The sequence below is a fragment of the Euprymna scolopes genome, chromosome 12 (assembly GCF_053919585.1).
Source record: "Euprymna scolopes isolate OS-2025 chromosome 12, ASM5391958v1, whole genome shotgun sequence".
Lineage (NCBI taxonomy): Eukaryota > Metazoa > Mollusca > Cephalopoda > Sepiida > Sepiolidae > Euprymna > Euprymna scolopes.
Window position 1 is genome coordinate 151,785,316 of NC_136493.1, and position 21,399 is coordinate 151,806,714.

A 21,399-nucleotide genomic window follows, 5' to 3' on the forward strand; every position below is an offset into this window, starting at 1 on the left:
CTTTAAAATTATAGATAAAGATAAAGGTATTATAACAAAAACCTATTTGAAAATACATCATTTGAAATCAAAATGAAAAATTTCACAAGAACTTTCTTGTCAACCTAATTTTATTATTGTTGTTCATTTGTATCTTGTAATGAAATCATAGCTGCCACCTGTTGTAATATCATGGAACTATTTTCATACATGCAATAAATGTAACCACTATCAAGTAAATATGTCCGAAGAACATCATTTGTCTTTTCATATTTTCCATCAGCATTTCTTTAGTGCATCCACAATTTATTCCATATTTCCAAACGATCCCTAACATTTGTCTCACAAACCAAATTTCTGTGCTATTAATGCATTTCTGCATTTTGGGGGAAAGGATATTACGACTGTAAAGCCTATAAATGTATTTACTTTTTTTTTCTAAATTTATATTGGTGGTCTACAAAAGTTAAAATTATTTGTCAGCTCATGAAGTTCAGAAGATCAGCACCTGCTGTTACATCAATGCAAACTGTAAAAAGTAATTTTATAGATTTTTGACACCAAAAAAGAATCTTACTTCTCCTGTTTACGTTACACAATTTGCACACTTTTATTTTATTTATTATTAATTGCTTGACAGATTAAAGTAGTTTGCTTGAAGCATTACAAGGGACGTGCAATAAGTAATGCCCCTGACCCCCTTCCCATAGCAGTAGAGCAACGAAACTTGGCACAGTTATTAGTCTTTCTGTACATAGGAACCACCCAGAGTTATGCATTTCTCCCACCGTTTGATGCAGCTCTGAAGACCGTTTTTGTAGAACACCCCAGGTTGGTCCTCCAACCACGACGTGACTTCAGAAATCAAGGCTGCATCATCTGGGAAACGCTTTCCTTTCAAAAATAACTTCATGGCTGGGAATAGGTGAAAGTCAGATGTGCAAGGTCAGGAGAGTAGGGAGGATGGGGGTGGATTTCATAACCACACGTCTGTGCTTCTGATTTGCTTACATGCGAGTTGTAGACCGGAGCGTTGTCCTGCAAGAGGATGGTACCTTTGCTGATTTTGCCTCTTGATTTTGATAGTTTCCCTTAATTTCCTCAAAAGTGAAGCATAATAGGCTCCCGTAATTGTGGTATCCTTTACCAGGAAATCTGTCATCACTACATCATAAGTTTCTTTCATTTCATCAAGTCTCCTGTGGTGTGCGTCCTTTCAAATACAAAAACTGGATCACTGCTCGACATTCAACAGGCTCCATTTCACACCTGACTCAGTTCAAACACCTGTAAAACAGAAACCACAATTAGTTCAGAGCTGTAATTTGCCACATAACTCGTAGAGATATAAATCATTCCACATGCAAAATTTCAGCTAGATCAAACAACTGGAAGTGGGTTAGGGGCATTACTTATTGCACGCCCCTCGTATCTCATCAGCAGTCATTTAACAGAGTTGATGACCATGGCTCTCCAATGCAGGTGACTATCCATAGCCCAAAACAGTTACACTTTTGACAATAATCCCGTCCAATTGATCACGTTGTCCATCAAAGTGCATCTTGATCAACCTTGCTACCAATCAATACCAGATGTTCTACGCGTCTTTAATGGTAAATATGTCCGAAGAACATCATTTGCCTTTTCATGATTATTTCCATCAGCAATCCGTAGTCCATAGTTCCTTGTGATCTTTCCAAACGACCCCTAACATTTGTCTCACAAACCAAATTTCTGTGCTATTAATGCGTTTCTGCATTTTGGAGAATATAGTCCAGCTTTCACAACCATATAACAAGATAGACTAAACAAACACTTTAAGAATGTCTTGTCTTGAGCATGATGGCATTGGAGCATAATACTGAGTTAAGTTTGATAAAAGACATAAAAATCAAAGCTAAAACATCAACCACAATATAAGAGGAACAGTTCAAGAAAAGGCAATGCATTCAAACTGCTACAGTATACAACACGCAAGAATTAGATAGAGAATGTTAGACTTTCGAGTTGTCTATCACTCAAAGATGAAGATTTTGTTTATAAAAACATAAAATGCCAAATAAAAGTGGAGTTCATAGGATGCGATTGAAAATTGACACAGGAGCCCAAGGAAATACATTACCAATCTCTACATTTCATAGAATGTTCCCAGAGATGGTTTTCTAAACAAAAAACAAACAAACAAGAGATAAGAAACTGATAGCACATAAATGCACTCCAACAAAATGTTATGATAGCATCAACATAACATGTAAATGCAATGAATCAAACTGACACAACATTTTTTACATTGTAAATGTGCAAAGACCACCTAGGATTACCCTCACTAGAAAAATTGCACTTCACTGCACAGTCAAAAAAGAAGATGCATACCAAACTCCTGCAGTAGCAGCAATTAATTCAATAAAAGACCTGATTACTATTGATCAACCAAAACATACAATCACACATTGGTGCACCGAAAAAAAACCCCACCAATTTCCCTAAAAGACAGCATAAAACAGGTACTTGACAACCTAAAAAACAGGTAAAAAAGGTGAGAGAACCAACAGATTAAGTTTCAAGCTTAGCATACTCATATAAAAAAGATGCAAGTTTGAAAATCAAGAAATGTTCAATATGCCAGGGAAACTTCCGAGCACAAACAAAGTAAATGTTGCAGCTGCATGACACCCCCAGCAGAGCATGAAAAGTTGTTGACAATTTGTTTTACTGTAATGGCCACGAATACCTAATAATTGCTAATTACTACAAATTTTCAATTATGCAAAAAATGACTAGCCTAAGTAATAAAACAGATTTTCTCTGAACACAGTATTCCCATCAGAGTTTTTAGTGGCAATGGACCATAATATTCCAGTAAAGCATTCAAAGAATTTGATCAACAATGGCAATTTGATTACATAACATCGTTTGTTCTTATTTGTTAGTACGTGTGCAACTGTGAGTGCAACTCGTTCATGTTAGACTTTCATTGGTGTTTAATAATGTATGCACGAGATGAAGAAGGCTGATATATGAATCAGTGGAGATTACCTTTAACCTTGCCACCCTCGTCTAAAGGTTTGCCACCCTCGTCCAAAGGTTGAGCATACCTTCTTGGGTCTTGTTCATGATCGTTTGGAAATATCTTATTTTGTTGGTCAAGTCACTGGTTTTATAGACGTGTTTGCTAGATTTGGGGCTTAAAACGATTTTCATTGGTTGAAAATAATTTGAGTTAATACGTTTCTGTGAAAACTTACTTGTCTTTGGAAGTGACGAAGAGAGCAAATCCTAACAAAGCAGGTTTAGGTGTTTTTAATTGTTCCTTGACTGGAGCAATTTCGTTTCAGTTAATTATGGGGTTTTGTAACATCTATTATTATGTTCCCTTATTTTGACTACCATAAAAAAAATAAAACCAATATGTGTTTTTGATACATTTGTAGATTAACACCCTCTGCTGACCCCCCTCCCCCCCAACATGAGATTCTACTTTTTACAAGGATTAAATGTTTTTTATAATTTTAGAATGGAGGATCAATTTCGCATATAAACTTAATGTAAGATAATCTCCATTTTCAGGCCATTTTTTAAGGGCATTTAACTGAATTCTTTTGCAATTAATACTTAGTCCAAGTAACTAATAACTGCGATTATATAAATTTAATGTAAAATGATCTCCCATTTCTATTCCATTGTAGCTTTTTTTTTTTTTACTGCAGTTAACTAAATTTTTTATCATTAATCTTAAGTCCAAGTGGCTGCCAGTTAGGGTTAGATTTACATTAAGCTAGGAAATTGTAACAAATATTTTGAAAAAATTATTTAAAAAATGGTTTTCTAACATTTCAATATCACAAAAATGCACTCAGTGAAAAATATTTCTTTATCGCAGAAATTTAATAGCCCCTGCTTTGTTTCTCTCCACGGCCATTCAATGCAAATATGATAAAAATAAATAGGAACAAAAGAAGAATATTGACTTGGCAAGAGTTTAACTTCCTCCTCCTAAAAACCTTTCAAAGCCTCTGCATTCTATGTTTAAAAAGGATGTGTCCTCTATAGTATGTTGCAACCCTCATAGACAGATTACATTAGGGATTGTGTTGCAATTGCTTTTCATTTTAATTAATCCATTCTAGCAAAAGCACAGACAGTATGAAATGTAACAAAATATCTTCAATTTCAAATTAATCTAAAATTCAATCATATACATAAAACAAAACGGACGCATACGACTTCCTCATAAAATGATCCAACAATGGTTGACATGCTATAAAAAACAGCAACAACAAAAGCACAGAAGATCAATACTTGAAAAATAACATGATTTATTTTTTTACTTTTTGACATTTTTACTTATTGATTTTTCTGATATTTCTGAGTTTTTGAGATAAGCCGACCTTTATGGAAAACACTTGAGTACAAAAATATAAAAATAGTCATACTAGATCATTACCTGGACAAAATGACTTGTTCAAATTGGAGCAAAAAATAACGTTCCTTAAACTAGTGGGACCCTGTGGAAATTCCAGTGCTTTCTACATTAATCTGCATAATTAAATCTTAAATAATAATATTCCTTCTGAGATAATAAATGCTTATCAGAGTCAAAACTATTTAGAAAAAAAGTCATTATCAGCTGAATATTCTTGATAAGATAACCTACGTACTAGTGATGGGACCATTTCAATATTTTTCCCAAATATATTTCTTCTTTTATTTTAAAATTGCAGCAATTCTTTTTAAAACTATAAATATTCCCCGCCTTTTTATGGTAAAAAATAATTGTTAGCAAACTATTCTTCAAATCAACAAAACCAATATCACGTTTTGAAATGTATTTACTTAGAATTAGACTGTTTTAGTCAACGGGATGAACTAATTTGATTTTGGAACAATTCATTTGAAAATTGATAAAGACAGAATATCTTACTTTGGTGAGATCACTAATCGCCCAACTGAATGATCCAACGTTGCTTAATGTGTGTGAAAGGTGATAACCTACGTACTAGTGATGGGACCATTTCAATATTTTTCCCAATTCCAATACAATTACCGATTCCGTACTAAATTCTTGATTCCGATACAATTACTGATTCCGATTCTTTATAAATCTCTAAATGTTTAATTATAGAGTGATCATTTTCTTTTGATTACTATAAAAGCACATGCTAAATAGGTATACATGTTCTCAAAAATAAAAACACACTTGTCGGTGGGGATCTATAAATTTTAGTTCAAAACCAATAAATATTTGTTATTTCATTCTTACTACCAGGAGTAGAAGATTTTCTTTTAAAGAAAATCAAATAAAAAAACGATAATCAAAAGAATCGTTTTTGGCATTGGAAAATAGCCACAAAATTTTCTGATTCCTCATACTGATATCTTAAAAAAATCTGATTTTTTTTTTTTTATTTCTCTACCACTCTCGACCCAGGGCTGCACGCTAACCAACCAAGTTTCTGACAACATAGAGACACTCTCCCTTGATACTAGTGTGCAAAAATACATGTATTTGGTGACTTTAATGTCCACAACAGAAATTGGCTTGGTTTCTCTACTTACACAGACGCAGCTGGTAGCACAACACATAGCTTCTCTATATCTCATCCCCCATCACAGATGGTTACGTTTCCAACCTGTCTCCCAGATCAACAAGCCTCACTTCTAGATGTAGTTTAGACCACAGTTCCCGATGCTAATCACACTGTGATAATGGTAGCAATCACTCAACTCTCAATCCAAAACTGAAGAGCCATTGCTCAAAATGAGAAGGTACTGCAATAAGGCTGGGATGCCATTAGAGATCACATCATGGGAAAATATCTTTTCTCTTCCTGCAGAAGAATCTACAAATGAGACCCCTGAATGGTTCAAAGCGGCAATTGAAGCAAATGTCCCACATGGAAGTTCTATAGCAAACCCCACTCTCCCCAATGGTTTACTTCTACTTGCACAACTGCCATTGCTCAAAGGCAGCAGGCATACTGCAGATTTCCAGTACAAACAGACAAAAGTTTATAGAAGCTAGAAGTAATTGTAAAAAAGAAATAGCAACAGCTAAGAGAGAATATACCAGAAAACGCATTGAAGCACAGAAGTTAGGAACTTGTGATTTCTGGAAAATCTTCAACTGTGAAGTAAATAATGGGCAACAATTCCCTCACATTCCAACAATCATGACATTGGTTGCACGACACTTGCTCCAGTTCTCTCCAAACTTTTCAACAAATGCCTTAACAAATCTTGCTTTGTTGGAAAACTGCTTGTGGTACCAGTTCACAAGAATTCTGATGAAAAAAATTGACCCATTAAATTATCGCCCTATTAGGCTCCTCCTGCTTTTCGACAAAATATTTGAGTCCATAATTAATCAAGCTCTAGTCCATCACCTTACAGTTGCTAATTTTCTGACTGACCAACAATATGGATTTAGGCAAGCCCATTCTACTGCAGATATTCCAACTGTAATCTTATACACTGGACAAAGCAGGGGAGAGTAGAGCAGTAGCTCTAGATATATCTAAGGCTTTTGACAGGGTTTGGCACAGTGATCTTAGGATAATCAGATCATATGGTATTAATAGATGAATACTTAACATAATTAAATCCTTCTTAAATAAGAGAAGAATCCAGGTTGTCCTCGATGGTGGTACGTCAAAACAATGATATAAATGCTGGTGTACCTCATGGGTCGATCCTTGGACCTTTATTATTCCTGATATTCATGAATGACCTCCCTGATAAAATTGTCTCTACTTTGCTGCGGCTGCTGTGAGGAATGTTGGTTCTCTCTACTGTGCTAGAAAGTTACTTACACTTGAAATTATCCTGGACCTTTACAAGGCCACCATTCCCCCATGTATGGAGCACAGACAAGGTTCAAAAGAGAGTTGCCAACCTAATAGGTTTCGAACTGTCAGCTAGGCTTCAGCTTCAGCGATGAGATGTTGCAACCCCTGTTTTACAAGTATTTTAAATGGCAGATGCTCCAACAAACTAAAAGCCCTTGTATCCCCCCTCAACATAAATACCCCAGACAAGCAGCAAAATCCCACCCTTATACTGTAGAGATCCCCAGATGCCGGAAAGACTTCTACTCTAAGAGTTTCTTCCCCAAAACTGCGAGAATTTAAAATTCCCTTCCAGGTTTCTGCTTATCTGACTGTACTAATGCAGAAGTTAAATTGTAATATGAACAGACATCTTGCTGCTCAAGTCCCTACATAGTATCCCTGCAATTATGTCCCAGATAGTAGTCTCCTACATCAAATTGGCACTGTGCTGTGTTTTGAGTGAAAATGCAAAAAAACAAAAACCCAAAACATTTCCTCCACTCTCTATCTGTGCCTAAATCTAAATGCAGATTCCATGAACAAAGCTTTTTTCCCAAAACTGCCCGCCTATGGAACACTGTCCCGCTGGCCTGCTTCCCAGTTGAATACAACATGATAACGTTCAAATCCAATGTAAACAAGTTCTTGTTGAGCCGTCCCCATAAATAATCAAATTCTACCCAATTTACACCATTAATGATTACTGCACTATCAACTTACATTCATTAACCCTTATCCTCGAGTGGCTTTCAGGCCTTGATAAGCGCTGACTCTCAAGTAAAAAAAAAAAAAAAAAAATTATCAGCATTTATTTCTCAAAGAATTTTTAGCTAAACACTTTTATAATACAAAATACATGTTAAAATATACTTTAGTTCTAATATTGAGTTATGTATAAAAAAAATTGTTTTAATTAGTCATAATTGAACAATTGCTCTCTTAGCATCTATGTATTTTTCTTTCATGTTGATTCAACCATTCCCTAATATTCCTTAATGTGCCAATTTATTTACCTCTCTATGAGAGCAAAGTTGATTTTATGTGGGGGATATCCAATACCCCTTAAAAAGGGACATTCTGTATACAGCAAAAAGAAAAATCAAGAAGGATATTTTCTCCTTGGACTGAAGACAGAGCAGATACTACACTTTGATTCCAGCCTGAAGACTAGTGTCTGCGCAATTTGAGAAAGGGTGACTCTTTTCCGTGTAGTCATCTAATTTATATTCATGTTCTTGTATACACCACATGTAAATTAGATGGCAAAATAACAAATCCCTTTACTTCTATAAAGGATAACTAGCAGGATCCAATGGAAATTTTACTGTGCTTTCTACATCATTCTTTATTTTTATACAAAGCATATCACCACTTGGACGTAAAGGACTACTATTTGGAATCAAAGTTTATATTGTTAGCAAAACCAGTGCAGTCTTTTGGATTTATTTTTACTTACCTTCACCCCAAACAAGGAATATCGCCACTTGGACGTAAGGGGCTATTATTTGGGACTATGCCTGGGAAAGATTAACAAGATGTTGGTTTACGTTACATTTAAACTTTTGCATATCAGTACAGTCAGGGAAGCAGGAAGGGAATTCCAAAGTCTAGCTGTTCTAGAGAAGAAGCTATTAGAGTAGAAAGCTTTCTGGTATTTAGGGACCTCAACAGTGAAGGGGTGTGATTTTATTGGTAAGCGGGTTTGTCGGGGGAATATGTATGTCGAGGGGGGCACAAGTGCAATGAGTTAATCAGAGCACATTCCATTAAAATACTTTTAAAACAGGCACACAAATGTAATATTATGGTGATGAGATTGCGGTTGGAGCTTAGTGGGACTTATTAGATTGAAAACACTTTTTTGAACCCTATGCAAGAGGGACAGACTAGTGGTAGATGTGACAACAATACTCCATGCATAGGCGAATGATGGCCTTGTAGAGGTGCAGGATACTCTTGGGTATGAGTAGAAAGCCTGAAAGAGGGAACCCACCAGCTTTGCAGTAGCCTTCGCAATGTCTTCAATGTATTTGTTCCAGTTCATATTGCCTGTGAATGTTAGACCGAGGAGTTTGAAGGAAAAGTTCTCAGGTAGGGTTATATTTGTCATAGATATTGATGGTTGGAAAGGCGTCTTGTAATTATTAAAGGAGAACAACTTTGTATTACTAGCATTAAATGTTACCATCCATTTACGACCCCATTCCACTATGGTGTGAAGATTATTTTCTAATGATTCTGCCATTGTCTTAGAATTGTGTACATCTATTTTTTCCTGTGCATGTTATAGAGCGTTGTATTATCAGCAAATATACTGGTCATTTTTTTTTTTTTTTTTTTTTTTTACAAAGGCATAATAACTTATCAAGGCCAGAGACCACTCGAGAATAAGGTTAAAGAGTGTACAGTAGTCAATTGGACAATATAGTAATCGTTAGTAATGGAAATTCGGTAAATTTGCTAACTTAAGTGGAACGGCTCATCAAGAACTTGTTTATGTTGTACTTGAAGACAACCATATTGTAGTCAGCTGGAAAGCAGGAAAACGGAAGACAATTCCACAGGCGTGCAGTTCTAAGAAAGAAACTTTTTTCATGGAATCTACGTTTAGGTTTAGGCACAGATAAAAAGTGGGGAGAATTATTGAGTGTTTTCAGCTAGACGAGTGTTTCTTGTGAAAGTTTGGCAAGGGGGGACCATAGACTGAAGCCCAGTTGAGCATTTGCCATGAAAATAACGATAAAGCAGAGACAAACTTGCAACATCTCTTCTGTGAAATAGAGGTTGCAGAGAAGAGAAAAGGACATCTCCTATGAGGTTACGAAGTCTATTTTGAACTCTATCAAGGCAGGATAAGTTCTTTCTAGCAGCTCCTGCCCAGATGTGGCAACAGTACTCCATCCTTGGACGTACCTGGCTCTTATATAGATAGAGAATTGCATCAGCAGTGAGATATCTACTGGATCAGACACAATATTATCATTCTTCATAATTTACTTGCAGTCTGATCCAAAGGGTGATTCTTAGTCCAGTTGTATACAGTGAAATCACTTTTTACACACTCAAATCAGGTTTTCCTTGGTCTACTGTGCTCTCTAGTGTGTATTATAGTTGATACAAGTGGTGGCACACTGTATATGACAAAGAACACCTGAAATGCAAAAATATCCAAAACAAAAAAGAAATACTTTTTGGAAAAGAAATAGAAACATTTTTTTTAATTTTTGAAAAGAAAAAAAAATTTACTTTTGAAATCTCTTATGTTCATAAATACATTTAATTTTTTTTTTTTTTTCAGATATTTCATCTATTTTAGAATTTGTTAGTGTTGCAAGGTACTGTAGAAATGTTTTTAGGAAACATGTAGTTGTTCACTATGAAACTGCATTTTTAATGTACAACTTGTAATGCAGAAAACATAGCAAGAAATGAATATGGAATCATGCTCCACCCAAGGAAAAAAAAAAAAAATTATTTTGTCCGTTTCTTTTATCCGGCAGAATTGTTACATATTTATGCTACTGCATATCCATGACATGATATTTTGAAGACAAAAAAAAAACAAAAAAAAACTGTTGCTCAGAGTCAAAGGAAGTTTTTTTTAAATGTTCTTTGATCTTTAATAATGAAATCCTAAAAAGAATTTCAACAGTTGCAATAAAGTCAGACAGAAAGGGGGGGGGGGAGGTCCAAATTCAGGGAACTGGGGCATTTGCTTTTCGTAAGGCAAGATATGATGAAACTGAATCACCTGGAAGCATGCGGACTTGAGCAAATTCTTTGCTATCATGGTAATAGAGTTTGCTCTGTGGATCTCTGTATTTTGACTGCAACGACAAAGAAAGACAATTAGATTTCAAATATGTTTGATAAAACTTCAAGAAAACTGCAATCCTTCAAAACGGTTAGAAATGTTATGAATATTCAAATTAAATATGGATATTTTTCAGATATTGACAGTAAATTGAATTTACAAAAAACAAACCTCAAGTCCTGATATGTCGGAATATTTCTTGGATGGTTTAAAAGATGGCGGCCCTTCCATGCTGCTGTCTGAAAAAAGAATGAGATCTTATACATAAAGCAAAGTTACATATTTTGTTTGTATGTGTGTGTGTGTGTAGATACAAATCAGAAAGCATATATATAAATAACGATGTGGTCGTAAAATGTTTATGTTAAAAAAATACTTTATAATATTCCTATTTTATTTTTAAATCAGAAAAGAATTCAGGTGCTAATCTGTAAATGTTGCATCATAATTTTGGATTATCTGGGATGAACAGAAATTTAATTTCAGTTAAATGATCTGCATCTGGACGAAATTCCAGATGAGAATTCAATCCAGTTCTTTGCAGATGAGGGGGAGGAGATGAAAGCTTGACACATGCTCATCTTGTGTCAGATCTTGCATATTCGGTTATGTAGTAAATCCTTATTTGAGAGAAGGCATGATCGCCCACTTCCAGTTCCAAGTCAAATTAGCAGTGGAGAAAATTTGTTCATGCAAGTTGCTATAGTATACCTTCCCAATGCTGCACTGGCTACAATCAAATTATTTTAGTTTTTAATTTTTATTTATTTGCACATTTTGAAAACGTCTACAGAAAATGAAATAAATTTTAGTTGTAAGGGAAACCACTCTTTATATTTTTCAATAACAAGTTTGATTTTTTTTCAGTCACAATAAAAAAAAATATTTCTGTTTAACCAGCTCCACAAGACTAGACAATTTTTAAAATGTACTGTAGCACGTTATACTTGTTGCAATAACATGGTGCAACAATAACATTAAAGTTAGCTTGGTATAATCAAAGTTTGATTTGTAAGCTTAAATGCTATTTAGGCTCAAATTTCACAAGATCATCTTATATTAAGTGTGGTTTGTTCCTTGCTAATGGAGTTAAAGATGGCTTTGTGACCAGGTTCAAATCTCCCAACTGGTTGTATCTACTGACACTGATGATTCTCAAAAGGATGAAACACTAGTGTTTGTAGGTATTAAAAATAATTTTAGTAATAATCATTTATTTATATATATATATAAAATTTTTAGTAAATATATATATATATATATATATATATACATACTAGCAGGCCGCCTGGTCATCAGATACATTTAAATATATTTTAATTCATACAAATTATGTATTTATTATTGTAGAGACAATTCTCTATCCATTATAATATTGATCAAAATTAGTATATATATATATATATATATATATATATATATATATATATATATATATATATATATATATGACTTGGGTGCTATTAGCTAGAATTGAAACCAAAGCATACAATTCTCCACCCTGAGCCACGCCCACATGGCATATATCGGTGATGGGATGATTCCTAAATTTTTCCTGAATACTGATACAATTACAGATTCTGTTAAAAATTCCTGATTTTGATTCTTTTAAACTTTCTCAATATTCAATTAGAGATTTGTTGCTTTGAAAACGTTTTTTTTTTAATTACTGTAAAAACTCATGTATTTAATTTTGCGAAATGTACACTAGAGTAGGCGAGACATATTACATAAGTAAATCTTTCTAAATGTTTTCCTTATAATTGAAAGTTATGACAAAAATTTACATTTCTTTTAAAACAAAGCCAGTTTGCAAGGTTTGTCCTTAATGCTATTTGAATTTTTCATAATGGAAAATAGTTGACGATTTGAATTTGCAGTAAGACAGTGAAGAGAATAAGTTACATCTTCCTTTCCATATTAAAATAATTTTCTAAATAATGTTACAATTTAGGAAACCATTTGTAACATGGAAATTTCCGGGGTGGGTGATGGTGAACTATTCTGATTTCTCTCTATCAAAGAATGTTCATATTTCTTATCCTGATGTGATCAGCTATTAGATTGATTTGTTTTACTGTAAGAAAAAAAAAGAAAGAAAAACATAATACAGTAATAGTAATAATAGTAATAATAATAATAATAATAATAATAATAAAAATAAAAATAATAATAATAATGATAATAATAATAATGATAATAATAATAGTAATAATGATAATAATAATAATGATAATAGTAATAATAATGATAATAATGATGATAATAATAATAATAATAATAGTAATAATAATAATAATAGTAATAATAATAATAATAGTATCAAATGTGTATATTAAGATCTTCAGCTATCTCTTTCCTCAAAAAATAAAATTCTACGTTTTTTTTTTTTTAAGGAGATTATGATGAAAAATTACTTAGGTAAAAAATTTGAAGAAATTATCGCGACTTATTTTCCCCAATTTGCAATTATAACTTTTTGTTGTGAAAGAAATAATGCTATTAGAATTCTGCAATCTATGATAATCTACCAGAAAATAAAAAAATGATTCTTCATTTTTCAGCAGATTACATGAAAATGGCCCGAGAAAAAAAAAAATATCAAAAAGTCTGTTTTGCATATAAAGTTAATGGAAAATAATCAGCCCTTTCGGACAAGACAGCATTTTAAGGATGTAGTCAATTTTGTTTGCTTTAAATTCTTTTCATGTTAATGTTCTTGACCAAGAATTTAGTATGAAATACGCCAATGTGAATAGTCATGCAAAACATGATTATTTCCTATTACTAACCATACGTTTGGGCAGTGATGCAAAAAAAAAAAGCGATTATGAGTAGTTTTATGATTTTGCCAGTCGGACTTAAGGGTGGTTGTTAAAAATTTGGTTAACTGCTCTAAAAGTTAGAATGGCCTAGAAATAGGGGATCATTTTATGCTAAATTTATATGCACAACTCAACCCACGCTAAATTCTACAATAAATATTGGTTTTCTTTTTTTGTGTGTTGACAATACTCGCCTAAAAAAACAGAATCTCATAGGGGAGGGGGTTAAATATAGATATAACTTCTTTTTATAATTTGATAAATTTCTAAACGTTTGTCCTTTCCGAGGTTTTGATGAACTCATGAGATTTTTATCTGTGTTTTTCAATTTTGTCAAAAAAAAAAAAAAAAAAAAAAAAAAAAAAAAAATTGTAAGAAAATATAGGATTATTTCAAAGATGACTATTCAATACAACACAAGATCAGGTCGGCATCAGAAAAATTAAAAATAAAATTTGTTAGGAGCAGTTTAAATCTTAATTTAACTGAACTCTGAGGGGCATTGTATTGACTTTTATCAACTAGGTGCTAAAATAAAATTTCAAAGGGTTTTCTAATCAAATAGGAGTAAGTGAACTATTATTTACTTCGTTTACCAATAAAATAATTAAATTGGACCCAGAAATCCTGGTCCTGCATCCCTTAGTTTTATGCTATGAATAAACAAATAAATACTGTGTTTATTTCTTTATAATTGTCAAGAAACAAATAAAAGAATCGTTTTGGAATCGGAAATGGAACTCCAATTTTCCCTCGATTTCGATACCTTCAAAAATTCTGATTTTTCTGATTAATTGTCCCAACACTAATATATATATATATATATATATATATATATATATATATTAACCTATTATCCTTTTTTAAAAGATGGAATCGCCTGATTGTCAAAGACAAGATTCAAACATGCAAACAAGCAAGGACGCCAAGATGGTCACAGAGTTTTATAATTAAGATATTTCTTTTAGTCTCTCTGTCTGTTTCACTATTTCTTGGAAAGTATTGCTTGTTCAAACAATATTCAAAATAATACTAAGAGAAAAAACAAAACAAAAACAAACCATTCATCAATACATTTTTCAATCAACAAAATTCAAACTTAAAGTGATTATCTTCCATCCACTGTGTTGATCTTGATGTGGAGCGACTATCTTTCATCCACTGTTGTAGATAGGGGAATGGCCTTCATATAAAGGTGAATACCTAATAAGCAGTCCAGACTAACCAGTAGTTTACTCAAAGGGTGTATGTAGATTATGCTTTAGTCAGGTGTATCTATGAAATACATACAGATGTCCAATGTAAAGGTTTTGACTTTTGGCCATGGCTGATTATACACTTAGTTTTGAACACGAAAAAGCATTACGCAAGGAAGAACATCCTCTGTAAAATTTTTGCATCAAATAAATCTTCATGTCTATTTTTCATGTGTGCAGCTACCTGGACAGGGTCCCACCAGTGTGGATGATGCTTCTCAATCCGCATGTTAATAAAATAGATAAAAACTGATGAAGAAAAGATGACTCACATGTGACTGCATCTGGTCCCCATGCTAATGAACGTTCAGAGGCGATAATTTGCTTCAAGTTTTTCCAGCCTCTTCTTTTCACTCCAGAAACACTTTTTGTGGAATGCTGGGGGAAAAAAAAAAAAAATTTAGTATGTAATTTTTGAAATCGAACATGTGGGAGGAAAAGGCATTTTACTTAATGCCTATTTTAACAGCCATTTTATGTCCATATACTCTTTATCTAAGTTTGGTTGTGTTTCACTGATAGCATTTTTGTTGCATTCTTTACTTTTAGTCAGAATCTGCAACATGATTTTCATTTCAGAAAATGTCTAAAATTTAAAACTTAGACTTGAAATTAAAATTTTAGGCTAAAAAGAATCTTAAAAAATTGAAATTCAGCTAATCTTGCTTAATTAGCACCTGAATGACAATGGATCACATTTAATGCAAATCTGAAATATTTGAATTTTCAAGTGAGACCTAGTCCATATTTTACATACATAATTATGAGTGCATTAGTGTTCCTTTCGATGGGTTATGGAATTTCTAGTTTATTTATCATAAAGTTATTTGTGTGTCAAAGGCTTTTCTTCTAGCATTTAATATAGAGTATGTAAGGCATTTCAAACTTTGGAGAAAATTCTCAATCCATTTATCTTTTTTTGCTGAGGTATAAGGACAACATATTCTAGGAGCATGTAGATAGAAACCAATTAGGAGGTCTGTTTTTAAGTTTGTTCTTATGATGGTAGGAACAAAAAAGTGTACATAGTCTTTTTCAAGAGTTGGTTTGTGGTAAACCTGTAAAAATATTGTAAGTGATCAGAATTTCCAGGCAAGGTATGCTGTTGTCGGATCCTTTTTCATATGTAAAATTTCATCAAATTTTTTTATCATACGCATGTGGCAATATTTGTTAGATGACGAATTGCAGTCGTTACACAACAGAAAAACAGGAGAAAACAGCCAAAAAAGTCTCCATTTCTCTTCATTTCCCATGTTATGCAGCAAAAGGAAATCAGAAATAAAAAGTTCCAAAAAATTAAAAAAAAATGTTGTGTTAAAAACAAAGTCCTTACCACAAAATTGGGATCTTTGAATATAGGAATTCTTTCTACAATTTCTGTGGTAGCCATCAAAGAGCTTTCGTCATCTTCAGTTTGCTGTGGTGGTGATGGTGGAGGCTAAAACAAAAAAAGAACATTTTGAAATCATAACATAAAAAATATTAAAGGAAAAAAAATCCATTGAATAAAGATGAAAATGTATATTGAAAAAAAAAAAAAAAAAAAAAAAAATTGATGGCATAATTAGGATGATATCCTATATCTATATATAAAAAAAAAAATTGATGGCATAATTAGGATGATATCCTTTATGTATCAAAGAGCTTTTTTTGTGCGAGTTGTCTTGTAATAGCACTTCATTACTAATTTCCTTTGTGGTTCATTTCTTCTTCTATAGGATTTTTAATTTATATACGGATATGAGTCAGTTATATTACATTACCTGAAATAAGAAGGACTCACATTCACAACAATCCTCTACGTTAGCAAAGGATACCCTGCTGATCATGATATTCAAAACTTTTTCCGAGTCTCAAAGATTTTATAATTTGTTTGGTTTATTTTTTTAATAGTTTTGTTGGTAGATGAGACAACACCAGGTCCAGACTTATTTTGCCTGTGATGCTGTCACAAGGACAATGCTTATCTATCAGAATATCGGGTTGTTAGGAGAGAATACATGCTCTGAAACAGTGTGTATTCTTTTCTGATGATCCAGTAATATCTGGAGGATGAAATGAAATACCCCATGGAAAAAAATAACACGATTATATACAAATCTACAAGCGAATAAACTATGACGAAGGCCCTGAAACAATTTATTTTCTCTCCTGATAACCGACATTAACTGAAAGCCGGAATAAATTATTTCACAAGTAAAAACAGCTGAAAAACATGATTATATACAATACTACAAGGTAAGCTGTTTCTTTCAAAAAACACATCTTCTGTTGTTTGCTTGCTTCATGACGATTTTCTGCAACTGTTCTGGTAGTCATTTTTTTTTATCCATATGTAGAAATAACAGTGCACTATAACGTGCATTTTATGCGTTAGATGTTTGCATTAAAGAATATTGATCAGTATCTATTCCGATTGACTATAATTTGGAAACCAAGTATTTTTATTCCATGTTTCTAAATTTTAATAATTTTTATTATTGGGACTACCGTCCTCATCTTGAATGTTATTTTTTACAGAGTTTTGGCTGATGTAATTTCAACTTTATCCAAATATATCTTTTCAAACTCTGGAATCTGCACAGAAATGTACCTTAATCGCTATTGTGAACAGCTCGCTGGTGTTGCATTGTGAACAGAAAACAGCTGAAATAGTTGATGTGGCAAATGCAAAGATTTTTATCTTTTTCTTTCTCTCTGTAGTTGCAATAATGGAGGCAATTAAAAAGAACAACAAATAGCACCATTATTTGCTTCTGAGGTTTAGTTTATTTTCTCAATAATTTACAGCAAAATACATTTCTACAAATTGCAATTATCTGACCTGAGCAGGGGTGATGGGCCTTGAAAAACATGTTTGGTCACTACAATGTCATACACCAATTGAGCATGCAAAGTCCCCCTCTACAAAACTCTTTTTTGGACCCTATCTAAGAGGGAGAGACTAGTGGTAGATGCACCAGTCCAGATGTAGCAACAATACTTCATGCATGGATGAATGGTGGCCTTATAGAGGTACAGGATACTCTCATTTATGTACATTTATTCGCAGGTGAACAGTTTGTCGATTATGAAACATGTAATGCGATACAAAATATACAGGGGAGGATAACAGACATAAGTATTAAGCTAAGAATACATTAAAGTGCCAGTATAATAAGAAAGGATACATTTGTCAGGATTGTAGATAGAGAAATGTATGACAATCACGTTGACACACCAGTTTTCATTAAATTATGAAAGTTAAGCAACGTTGAGCCTGGCCAGTACCAGATGAGTGACTATTTGGGAATACAAGGCACTGTATTTAGGAGAACATTGACAATTCTGGCAGCTCCTGCACCCTCCTGGCCTTCGGCTATCTTGACTGTCTTGCTGCTAGATCTGTTTAGTTGGAACCAGAGAGCTCCACTTAAAACTCCCAGCACGCGTCATCCATCGTCCCTCAGACGATCAGATGGTCTTTGTCATTCTGACAGATGAATTCTCATGTGAGTAATGAATAAGTAAATGTTATATTATTTTTTTTTTTTCAAACATGTATGCATATAAGTTCTGAGAGTCTATTCAACTGCGATCAAGAGACATGCTACCAAGTGTTTATATGCAGGCAGAGATGGACAGTCGGTTAGCGACACATGGCAAAAAATCTCATTCTAAATTTTACACACATGAATAGAACAATTTATTTTAACTTCTGCACAACTTCAAGATTAATCAGGAATTAAATCCAAGGGAGATAACTAATAATTTTATCCTAGCAAGGTTGATGACATTGATGAACCAAAAATGAATTTAACAACCAGTTTTAATCAAATGCATTTGACATTCATTGAAGTCGTATTTTTTTTTCATTCAAACTTACTCCTTTTTTTTTTTTTGTATATAAAAAGTTCATGTTCTGGTTTCCCTTTTGTTTAAAAGGATTTGATTTCAAATCGAACATATCAATAAGCATTTATTATCAATTGCAATTATTTGTATTAAGGTCCTTTTCTTAATTCTTCTTGTTTCATTTTTCATTTTATTTTCCATAAGAAAATAAAATGAAAAAAGGGGTGTGAATGAAGAAAACAATTAAATTAATGTCGGGTGCATTTTAGGTTTTCAACCGCAACTGAAACCTCTTCATGAATATTTTTGATATTTTATATACCCTAAATTATATTTGTCTGTCAAAAAATGTTTAAGGAAATATTGAGTGTTTCTCTGAATAACAAAGGTTTACATGATGCTAAAATCTCTAGTTGTACACTGAGTGAATACATAAACCCTTGTTTTAACGTAAATTGATCAATTAGTTTTATTTAAAAAAAAAAAAGATCAAATTTTAATGCTAAACGTAAACAATGATTTTCGATCTCTCGACGTCTTTTTTGCAGAACAAGGGAGATAATTCAAAATAAAATTTTTGTAAAATTTTAGAAAGCTACTTTAAAGAAGGGCAATGGAAAAACCCAAATTTGCTTAAAAATGATTTTCTTTATAACAATAAAACTACTTGATCAATGTACGTGATTTTTGGTATGCGATATTTTCTTTCTATCATGAGTACGTGCATCATAAAGATTTTTCTTCATTTTTGCTTTTTTCAGGGGGGAGGAGTTATAAACAAGCACCCAATATATATATATATATATATATATATATATATATATATTAGTAGCCTGGCAAGATCACAGAAAAAAACAAAAAAAACCCTAAGCAAAATTCATCCGAAAGCAGCAAAACTGAAGCTGGCTTGCCAGGACACACACACACACAAATGTAGGCAAATTTGGCCATATTTTATTGGTTTGAAAATATAGGTTCTTTTTCACCAATTGTCATAAAATTTTAACCATAGAATAGTATTATAATCTTTAAAAAGCCTGCAAATTTTCATGTAGTTTCGTCCCATAGAACCAAAGATGTGAGCATTTCAATATTTACTTTGGCTACAAGTATATATATATATATATATATACATAAACACACACTACCTTTTTTGACAATTTCATAAGTTCGAAATTTCAGTGATTATTGTTCAGAATTTAACAAATGAAGGCTCGTTGGAAAGCTAATGACCTGAATTGTGTAGTAGACTATGTAACATTTGCCCTTAAGGTCGCACATTAAAGGGATCATCCATCACCCAGAGCCTATTTTTGGCACTATTTTACAACCATAAAATGTTTCAATCAGTCATTTGTTTTCCTAGTTTTGCATATGAATTACAAAATATCTGATATTTCCCCAAAACCTCTGGCATTGATGGAAGGGAGACTAAAACTTGCTGCTATGGTTTCAAGTGATATGAAAAGGGGAGACTTGATTCCAAATATTTCTCATATGCTATATCTCCTCCTTTGGTTTTCATACATAAAGTAAATTTCACAGTGTATAAAGATTATTTGATACTGGAGATATTCATAATCATACCCTATTTCCAAAAGAGGGGAGAGATAACATGTGAGAAATACTTGGAATCAAGTCTCCCCTTGCTGTTATTTCAGATCATTTAAAGCCATAGCAACAAATTTTAGTCTCCTCTCCATTAAGGCCAGAGATTTTGGGGAAATATATGTATGTGTGTGTGTGTGTGTGTGTGTGTGCGCGCACATTTTGTATTGCCACCGAATCTTAGGATTAATGTTGGGATTAATTAATGACATCTTTTTTTTTTTTTTTTTTTTTAAATATACTCTGGTATTTTTAGATGAGATTTGATCATTCTTATTATTCAGACTAACGTTCTCATATTGAACTTTTCAATTGATGTAACACCCGACCGGTCAATGTGGCCTGATTATCCCACTGAACTCCTTTTTATGGGTATTACCACCAACCTCTCCGAGTTAAGAACTACTTTGGGAATAAACACCCCAACCTCCCCATGTTAAGAACGACTCTCGGAATAAACATCCTTTGTAGGTAAGTCTTTAGTGGGACAACCAGGCCACATTGCCCCTCCGACCTTCTTCATGTATATTTTGCCGAACTCAGGGAATCTGTACGGAATTTCGAAAGGAATCTTTAATCCCCGGCAGTTCTCCGTTATGCTAACCATGAAATGAAGAGTTCCATCCATCACGCAACGGAAGGAGGTAGGCGGTTACACGTTATGAGAATAATAACGAGAACACTAGTTCGAATAGATACAAGGCATGTTTTTGTTGTGTTGTTTTCTTTGCTGAAAAGCAAAAACGAAAGAAAACAAAAAAACGTGTTATTCATTAACCCCAGCATTAACCCTAAGCCCAGTGGCAATACGAAAAACAAACAAAAAAAAAAATGGTTAAATATATGTAAATTATAATCCAATAAAATAATTTCTATGTTTTATTTTACGTACCAATACCGAAAGATCGCTAACGTTAAGTTTAGAAAGTTCTTTTCGGTGCAACTTGATTGGCGCAAGAGATTATAAATAAATAGTCTGCAATATTAACTTACTGGGTTTAATTTTCTCTTCTTTGATGAACCTTGTGCAACGCCATGAGACCCTGCAACGGAGTTTTTGCCTTTTGAAGATTTTCTTTTAGCAGGACTCTTTAACGCAGTCGCCATATTTGTATATTTGTTGAAGAAAAGACATTGTTTCGTACTAAGAATAGAATTAAACAAAAATAATAATGTAACTTTAAAATTAAAATTACAATATTAAGATTCAAACTGATTTTTTCAAACATGTATCTATGCATATAAGTGTATAA

The 21,399-nt window shown here is 33.0% G+C and overlaps 1 protein-coding gene across 1 annotated transcript; it reads right to left on the reverse strand.

Annotated features, from left to right (window-relative positions):
• Positions 1-9,994: 9,994 nt before the first annotated feature.
• On the reverse strand, positions 9,995-21,285 carry LOC145291557 (INO80 complex subunit C-like). Its single transcript, XM_080137620.1, has 5 exons — positions 21,140-21,285; positions 16,038-16,142; positions 14,974-15,079; positions 10,792-10,859; positions 9,995-10,633 (listed from the first exon to the last, which is right to left on the reverse strand). The coding sequence occupies exons 1-5, from the start codon at positions 21,251-21,253 to the stop codon at positions 10,502-10,504; spliced, it is 525 nt and encodes a 174-aa protein (XP_079993746.1). The 5' UTR covers positions 21,254-21,285; the 3' UTR covers positions 9,995-10,501.
• Between the last annotated feature and the right edge of the window lie 114 nt (positions 21,286-21,399).

What these genes read in the sequence shown, in the direction of transcription:
- LOC145291557 (XM_080137620.1), bottom strand. Translation starts at nt 21,253, where the DNA reads ATGGCGACTGCGTTAAAGAGTCCTGCTAAAAGAAAATCTTCAAAAGGC. An exon ending in TCAAAGATCCCAATTTTGTG is followed by an intron (nt 15,080 to 16,037) that starts GTAAGGACTTTG and finishes TTTTTCCCCCAG; the next exon opens with CATTCCACAAAAAGTGTTTC. An exon ending in CCGACATATCAGGACTTGAG is followed by an intron (nt 10,634 to 10,791) that starts GTTTGTTTTTTG and finishes TTGTCGTTGCAG; the next exon opens with TCAAAATACAGAGATCCACA.